The sequence below is a fragment of the Dunckerocampus dactyliophorus genome, chromosome 5, assembly GCF_027744805.1.
Source record: "Dunckerocampus dactyliophorus isolate RoL2022-P2 chromosome 5, RoL_Ddac_1.1, whole genome shotgun sequence".
NCBI classification, from domain to species: Eukaryota; Metazoa; Chordata; class Actinopteri; order Syngnathiformes; family Syngnathidae; genus Dunckerocampus; species Dunckerocampus dactyliophorus.
Window position 1 is genome coordinate 16,581,894 of NC_072823.1, and position 9,094 is coordinate 16,590,987.

The 9,094-nt window shown below is 38.7% G+C and overlaps 1 protein-coding gene and 1 non-coding gene across 4 annotated transcripts; one reads left to right on the forward strand and one right to left on the reverse strand.

Annotated features, from left to right (window-relative positions):
• Positions 1 to 1,966: 1,966 nt before the first annotated feature.
• Positions 1,967 to 8,664, forward strand: si:dkey-5i3.5 (uncharacterized protein LOC565091 homolog). 3 transcript variants are annotated; one of them, XM_054776565.1, is made up of 5 exons: positions 1,979 to 2,073; positions 2,198 to 2,368; positions 2,618 to 2,906; positions 4,069 to 4,315; positions 6,126 to 8,664. In XM_054776565.1, the coding sequence occupies exons 3-5, from the start codon at positions 2,670 to 2,672 to the stop codon at positions 6,485 to 6,487; spliced, it is 846 nt and encodes a 281-aa protein (XP_054632540.1). In that variant the 5' UTR covers positions 1,979 to 2,073; positions 2,198 to 2,368; positions 2,618 to 2,669; the 3' UTR covers positions 6,488 to 8,664. The 3 variants fall into 3 exon arrangements, with proteins under 3 accessions (XP_054632539.1, XP_054632538.1, XP_054632540.1); XM_054776564.1 differs by lacking the exon at positions 2,198 to 2,368 and having other exon boundaries at positions 1,967 to 2,021; XM_054776563.1 differs by lacking the exon at positions 2,198 to 2,368 and having other exon boundaries at positions 1,976 to 2,073.
• Positions 8,665 to 8,830: 166 nt separating this feature from the next.
• Positions 8,831 to 8,912, reverse strand: trnal-aag (transfer RNA leucine (anticodon AAG)). Its single transcript has one exon. It is a non-coding gene; the product is annotated as a tRNA-Leu (tRNA).
• Between the last annotated feature and the right edge of the window lie 182 nt (positions 8,913 to 9,094).

Genomic DNA, 9,094 nt, shown 5'->3' on the forward strand with positions numbered 1-9,094 from the left:
TGAACATTCCTTGCTCTCATACAAGTATAAATATAAGTTACCCACTGTATAATAAAACTAAATTGAACAGCCCTTTGAGGGTGTTTGCAGAGTGATACTTGTGTTTTTTTTATGTTGCATGTCACATTATGTTCCACTTCCTGTTGTATAGTTATCGTCACATGTTTCGTTTTTGCGATCAATGGTACTCTTTTCTGGTGGCATCGCACAAAATAGCCAAAGAAAAAGTAAAAAAAAAACACAACTTGCCGAGTTAATCTTTTAGATGCCCACTGAGCTGAAGTCACATCAATGGCAGTCTGAAGTCTTGTTTGACTATAAGGAATATTTTTCCAGACAAAAAAAATTTGGTTAAACTCCACATTCTCCCACTTTTTGGATGTTTGACTTCCACTATTCTGGAAAAAAAAAAATATTTTAGATTATTTCCACAACTAGAAGGTGGTGAAGAGCTGATATTTCATGTACTAAATCAGTTATCTGAAGAGGACACAGGAAAGCACCAACCCAGCCGTAAGTAAGGGGACTGGAAAGGAACAATGGCAGGCCAAACACATGAGGTCAGTGAGAGACATGACCAAATCGTCAGTGCCTAACACTTGCCGACTAAATCCATTGGGCAACTGGTTTCTGTTTGGATAAGTCATAATCCAGCAAGACAAAGTCAGCAGGGACCGGGGGATACCACTGGGACTGAGAACAGTCAGGACAAGATGCAGAAACAAAGCTGCACAAGCAAAGTCAAGGACAACAAAGTGGTTATGTTGGGACAAGGTGCATTTCAAAGTAAAATGGCATACTATAATATATGTACTGCTAAGATAAAAACAATTACCGTTACAAATTGAGAGGTATTCATTTAACAATATGTTTTGTGGTGTGTGGTATTATTGTGCTTTCGAGTGTACTGCATCACTAATTATGTAATATATAGTAATAATACTTCAATACATCACTCTCCACTCATGTGTTGAGTATTACAGTATACAATGTAATACAGTTAAACACATCTTGGAGTGGCCTTTTACTGTTGCCAACCTAAGGCACACCCTGGAAATATATGATGCTGTCTAATCAGCATCTTGATATGCCACACCTGTGAGGTGGATGAATTATGAATGCTTACTAACACTGATTTAGGCAGATTTGTGAACAATATTTGTGAGATAGGTCTTGTACGTAGAAAACGTTTTACATATTTGAGTTCAGCTCATGAAAAATATGAGCAGTGGTGCGTTTATATTTTTGTTGAATAAGACAAATTAAGACGGTCTGAGACGACTCACACCAGGGGTGTCCAAAGTGCGACCCGAGGGCTATTTGCAGCCCGCAGCTTGATTTTTTTTATTGGTCTTATACATTATAGAAATAAAATTAAACCCCAGAAAAACCCCATCAAAATTGGGAAAACCAGAGTAAAAAAGCCAAATGTAAAGAGTATGTAAAGAAGCTGAAATGCTGATATTAATAACTAATAATAAAACAAAGCTTTGTCTTTAAATATAAATAGTTTTTGTAGCCTTTTTACAAAATTAAAAAATACATTTAAATATCACAGTGGCTCTCTGCACCCTTTGATTTTCAGTATGCGGCCCTTGATGGAAAAAGTTTGGACACCCCTGACCTAGGATTGGATGCTTTCAGGGTTGCAGCCTTTACTGTCTTGTTCTTTGTCTTTAATTTTCATAATAACTACTGATGTTTATTGTTTATAGATCCAGAGTTGTACCAATAAAACCTGTTTACATCTCTTTTGAAAATAAAATCTGACTGATTGGTGAGTCTTGTGTGGTTGTATATTATTGTACAGTAGTAGTATCATCATTAACTTTATTAATGAATCAATTTATTACAAGTAATTTATTTGTATTTTTTTATATTTATTTTCTGCATTCCACACTTCAGTCCAGCAGTTGGCGGTACTTCACCAAACAGTTGGTTTGACAACCTCTAATAAATAGAAGAAGGCGAAGAAGGCGAAGAAGGCGACGTTACTGTGGACAACAATTGGACGTTTAAAGGTCATTTTCGAGAATAAAACGTCGAGAATAAAATTAAGGCGCCGCGGCCAAGGTCTGTAAAGTTGACAAATTCGTAAACTGTCACCACGTGTGTGTGTCTAACGTGGACACGAAAGCAACTTCTTATTAAGTTGTGACTTCACACATGACTTTATTAGCGTTGTCTATTTCTTTAGGCATGGCGTCCTGTTTGTCCTAACAAAAACGAAATAACAAAACAATGGTGTACATCTTACAAGATCCACGATCCATCGGCGTGTCAGTGTCTCCTCTAAACAACAGTGCGAGTACAGAATTAGTCATTCAACGGACAAAACATTAGGTGCACCTCCAGTGTAAGACCTCATGTAAGAACATTTCACAGATGAATGTGCTCATTTATAGTCTGCAGTGGTGTAGGCCTGCACTGCATCGTACTGAGAGCTGTTTATAATACTGTGGTTACCTTATTAAGCTATGTAGCAACACAATTGTGCAAGTAAGAGTGTATACACTGGGGCTATACAAGCTTACTATGATAATTTAATATATCAATTTTACATTTATATATAATTCTGTGTTTGAAACATATAATTTGCAATTTTTTTTCCATGCAGACTGGATCTGGAACTTGTTGGTCATCCACTGGGATCCCCGACAGCAGAAGCGATGTTGGGGAGAAGCGTTCTGAGCAGAAGCTTCTCCTGCCACCACCTTAGTAAAAATGTCACCTTCTACATGAATGAACAAGCCCCTGCCACCCTAGCAGGTCCCACTCAAGCCTGTGACAAACATAAACCTCTAACACTCATGCTGCCATGGTTGGGAGCGCGTCCTCAAGCTGTGGCCAAGTACTGTGAGATCTACCTCCGCACTGGTTTTGACGTGCTCGTAGTGGAGAGTGAGGTAAGAATACATGACTAACAGTATTACTATGTATTTTAAAGCTACCATTATATTGGGTTAATGCTAGGAAAGTCTTACATAAGAAAACCTTACTAATTGTGGTATCAGTAATCGCTACTGCTCACCAACTGTAAAACACTCTGCACTTCCCACCTACTCTCAACACGCTGTAATACAGAAGACTCTCTAAATTCAGACTTTGATTAACATTTTCAGGAAATATATGCCTCTGAAATCGCCCGAACCTTGTGACTTTCAGCTGTGGGCAAAGTATCAACTCTAGGTTAAGCCTTTGCGCTTTTTCTTTGGCTTTTTGTACCTTTCTTGCAAACACTTAAGATTGTTTGAACTGAACAGCAGTTACAGTAAGCATACCCACATTTAAAACAGTAGAACAGAAGAGTCCCACATCACCATATGAATTGTTACTTGTTAGGTTAAGGCACTATTTATTTATTTATTTTACTTTTTTTTTTTACACTAGTACACCAGTTAAGAATGAGACAAAATAAGATGTGTGTGGCACATGACTGTGACACCCTGACATGTTATTCTTCACCTTTAAGACTGTTATATCATTTGTTTGTGTCCCAGTGGCTCTCTTATTTTTACACTAGGACAGATTAATTCAAGCAAAACCAAATAGTAAACAAAATAGTAGAGATGGGTTAGCATGTTGGCCACACAGTCAGGAGATCAGGAAGATCTAGGTTAGAATCTCCATTGGGCATGTTCTCCCCGTGCGTGCGTGGGTTTTCTCCGGGTACTCCGGTTTCCTCCCACATTCCAAAAACATGCATGTTAGGTTAATTGGCGACTCTAAATTGTCGATAGGTTGGAATGGTTGGAATGTGAGCGTGAATGGTTGTCTATATGTGCCCGGCGATTGGCTGGCGACCAGTCCAGCCTCTCTCCCGAAATCAGCTGGGATAGGCTCCAGTATACTCACGACTCTTGTGAGGATAAGTGGGATAGAAGATGGATGGATGGATGGCTGTATGATTCCAGACCAGTGTGGGGAAATAAATCAAGTTCATGTTTAGAGTGTCCATTGCATTTTAAAAAGTTACAGTATAAAAGTGACAACATTTCTGTATTCTTAGTTCTTTTAAAATACAGTACATAGTTCAACCAACTCAAAGCTGTTTCTGTGTATTTCAAGGTACAAGACTTCCTGTGGCCTCGCTGGTCTTTAGAACACGGAAAGAAGTTGCTGGAATTGCTGCATAGCGATCGCTTTGTGTCGCGGCCACTGCTCGTACACGCATTCTCCATCGGCGGTTACACATTTTCCCAGTTGCTGGTTCTCGTGTCTGAAGATCCACAGAAATATCAGACTCTTACAGGGAGGATCAAGGGTCAGGTCTACGACAGCCTGGTGGCTGGATCTGTGGAGACGATGGCTTCAGGTCAGTGCAGCATGAGCACCATCAGGGTTTCCCCTAAGATTTTTTTGAAGCTGTGGTGGTGGGCTGCATTGGAGGCGGACTGCCGCTGCTGTGTTGTGCTACTGCTATGGCAGCACATTTTTAAAAAATATTTAAATAAATGTCGGTAACGATGTCTACATTAGGATCATTTTCCCAGGCTTGAGCAAGAAATACATTAATTAACTTTAAAAACTTACCTGTGTCTTTTCTTCCTCTCGTAATCTGTGAAGTGCCAACAGCAGCCAGCCGATTCCGGTGCACGTTTTTCAGAATAAAGCGTAGTGAAACATTTTTATGATATTTGATATTGTTATTTGAAATTTGAGTAGATTTTTTATTTCAAACTATTTTAATTGTTTGCTTTACTACAAACCATTCCAAAAGGCACTACAACCAGGCAGTTTTATAAGTCCTTGATTCGAAAATATACACAAGAAACAGAAGAGGAAAAACAGGTGTCTCGTTCATAAGGGTGTCACAAGATATTGCAAGATCAAAACGTAATAATGAATAAATAACAAAAAATAAATTCATTAATTAATCAAAATTAAAATGAACTGGATAATTTTGCCAGCCTCTGTATATTGCCATGTGCATGTGTAGGAGGATGGAAACGCTACATGCAAAATTGTAAATTAAACAGGCACACCCACACAATTTTTGTTAATAATTGAACTGTACTGTATTTCAGTTTGACGGTGTAATGCACCATCAATGCACCACCAGATGCACCATCGAAAGTGTCCTTACCGCCTCCATCACTGTTTGGTACGGTAACTGTACAACACGTGATAGGAAGGCACTCCAGCGGGTGATCAAGACCTCACAGAACATTGTTGGGGCAGCCCTCCCCTCACTGCAAGACATTTATAAATCTAGAGTCCTACGAAGAACACACAACCTCATCAAGGACAGCACACATCCACAACACTCATTATTCACACTCCTACCATCAGGCAGACGCTACAGGAGTTTGAAGTCCAGGACCACAAGGCTGGCAAACAGCTTTTACCCACAGGCCATCAGGCTTCTCAATGAAGCACTCAGACACGCCACACGCAACACACACTCATAGCACTTTATTTATTTATTTATTTATTTGTATTATTTACTTGCATTAATGTCTCTTCTGTTGTTGCTTAATTTCTTGGTATTTATGTATATGTGTTTATGTTTCTTATGTTCTTATTCTTTCTTGTGTTTTTCTTTCTTTCCTTGGGAGAATGAACAGAATAAGATTTTCATTGCATGGTATAACTGCTGTTTACCATGCACATGACAATAAAACTCTCTTGAATCTCTTGAATCTCTTGAATGACATGTTTACGTCAGCAGAGGGTGCGTCATGATGCAGAGTGATTCAGTTGGGAGACTTCAGCTGTTAGCTTTAGCCATGCACCGCTGATCATTAAACGTGCTCAATTATGAGAAGATGCTAACTTTGGAACTCGCTTTATTGTTTCACAGTCACCTTTATTGACTAGCCTGTGAAACCTTTGCTACCTTTGCTACATATAATGAGGAAGTGTGGTTGCTGCTGCTGTGGATGGCGACAAAGAAACGCCTGTGCGAGTTTAAGAATATGTTGTTGCAATTGTGCACTGCTGTTGGTGTGTAGGTCGGCAGTAAAACTTAAACAGAACGTGAGACTCTGTGTGCCTTTGCCGGGGATGCATTACATTATGCTAGATAACATCGTCAAAGTGCACTGTGGCTTTTGTGACACAAGGTTTCTGTAAAGCTAAATCTTGAAATATTAACAGTGTGCTTCTGCATCCTCTGTGCTCAGGTGTGGCCAAGATGACCTTCCCTCGATGGGAGACGCCAGTGAAACAAATAAGCCTGGTTTACTTCAACATATTCAAGCGTCAGACAACCGACTACTACACCAGAAGCATAGATGTGTTTTGGAACTCTCCCGTAACTGCCCCTGCACTCTTTTTCTATTGCGAGAACGACCCACTGAGCAACCCACGCGCGCTAGAGGAAGTGATCGATTTCTGGCGGAAGCGAAGCGTCGACTTAACTGTTAAGAAGTGGGAACATTCCAAACATGCTGGCCACCTAAAGACCCACCCGCAAGAGTACCTGTATACGTTACACTCATTCCTTCAGTCACTCCATATAGTTCCCCTGAAGGCCAAGATGTAGCAATACAACATGACCTTGAATTTTCTTTATTTTCCCCCCTGAATTGACCTGGAAAACATGACTGTCCATATAACTGTTTGTGATACTACTTACGATTGAAGATTTATTTATTTCTAATGCATAACCGCATGAGAGAAAGTAAGCTCATACCTTATTTCCTGAAATTGTGGCTGGAGACACTCACACTTTTAACAGATTTATTTCTAACAATGCAAATGAATAATTTTTTTTGGGGGGGGGGCAATGCTCCGATCACGGTTTTATTTTTTCCCGATTCCGATACCAATTATTCATGAGTGAGATTGGCTGATACCGATCACATGGATTAACTGTAGATTGTTCCATTTATTTATGTGGTATTGCTCAGGGGCGCCATTAGACAATTCCAAGAAATAGAATAAAAATACAAATAATTTTTCAATTTATTTTTTTAGTTCAAGATAACAAAATTACAGAATAAAATAATACAAATAAATATCTTTTTTTTTTTTAAACAAATCTGTTCTGCTTAACTTAAAAGAGAATACAGTAAATTCAGTGTCCAGGTTGCAGGGGTCTCCAGCTTTCATCAGTATTAGAGCTGTCAACTATTTGTGTTTTATTTATGACTGGCAACATTTAAATTGTACACTACTTTATTTACCAAGTAGATCTCCGCTATTTTGTGGTCATTTGTCATTATATAAAGGCATAAAGTCTGAATTGAACAGTTATAATTTAAAAAAAACTACTGAGAGATAAAGCAAATATTCTTTGTTGAGCTACTCAAAATCAGCTGATATAGTATCACCATCATAAGGCTGCACATACTATGTACATATGTTCATTAAACAGCACACAAATATTGTTTTGAGGACAAGACATAATTAGTATAATGACAACAAGAGAGCAAAATTGTTCAGCAACACTTGAAAAAGTTAGTACGTACCCCATGAACGTGATATCCACTTGGAGCTTTCCTGTGGGACAAAAACAAGCTCCGAACAAACCGCATTGCTTGTTTGTTTTAAAAAGGGGAAAAATAATACTGGGGAAATAATACTCACCAATAATAAGGTCTGAGAGAGGACAATGTAGCAGAGGTCAAAGGTCAATTTGGCACTACCTGGTCATTTTTCTACGGTGTACATCTTTCGTTTTGAACCGAACGTGTATGGGTTTGTTTGTCATTGATCAAGTGTGTATGATGACATCATCCAAGAAAGGTATTTGGTCAAAAGCCATTTTGGTATGTTTTGCTTTTAGTGATCCACACACTGTTTTTTGTCAAATATGTTGTGGGTTAAATTAGGTCAAGTTGAAGAATACCAAGCCGTGTTTTGGGATATCTCAGAGCAATGGACATGCACTTTCTCCTCAGTAATCAAAAAGCGGAACCTAATATTGTATTTTTTTTTTTTAAGAAGGAATTGTACATGCATTTTGCTGTGAAACATGTTTATCACTTCACTGCCATCTACAGTATATGTGCCCTAAAGAACTCCAGTGACCTCTATTGAACGTTTACAAGTACACAGAAGAGTATTTCATCCACCATAGCCAACTACTAAAGTGAAGTATACTGTAGTACTTTTGTACTTGAATGTTTTTTGTTGCTTTTCAGATGAACAATGTTTTTTGTTTCACTACCAAACTAATACCTCCAAACAATGACACAATCCATTCTGTGACACTGACTTCCAGGTTGTTGTCATTTCGAAACAATTTTTCCCAAAGGAAGTATTTTGTTCCAGACTGAAACTGTCACCAACGTAAAACCTATCTTAACTAATCAGGCAGTGTTTCAAGTAACAATTTAACATTGTGAACTGTCACACAAGTGACAAAATTAGCCTCATGCTATTTCCTGATATCATCACACGTTTCCTTTTTGCAATCAGTGGTACAGTAAAAAGAAGCAAATACAAACACTGGCGGGGTTAACCCCTAGATGCTCGCTGAGCTAGAGTCGCAATACTTCACACACAAATTGTACAATTTTGAGGACATTCAACATTGCATCTTCTTTTTCTTTGTTCTTTCCATGTTTACAAATGAAGGTTCTTTGAAAGAGCTATTTCTTAACATAAAGCAGTGCTTGTATAACATGTTTTGTCATAACCCTTGCATTGCACATATAATGTATTCACATTTCTGTCTGTGACATTTTTGTGCCTTAAGTATTTCTTTAAATAAAGTATGAATGCCTGTTTTTGATGATACTTTTTACTTGTGTGATTTATTTAAATAATACTGTATGTGGTTTTGGTGGCTTTGGCTTCTTGCTCACAGTTTGTATTCCACAGTGCTGGACAAATTGCTTTTACTTTACTTTTCCTTTCAGGAAGCCAAAAAAAGTCTTCCTGGCAGCGGTGGGATTCGAACCCACGCCCCCGAAGAGACTGGAGCCTTAATCCAGCGTCTTAGACCGCTCGGCCACGCTACCACGTGTCGGTTTGCCTGACTGAATTGTAATAATCAATCTAATGTATGTGTATGTTGCGTGAGTCATTGTCGAAAAAAGCACATGTTTTTTAATAACAAATATGCACTAGCCGTGAATCCAGTCCGAGCGGACTGCAGCACCGGCTCATACTCATACAAGCTCAAGTGCAACGAATAGAATTG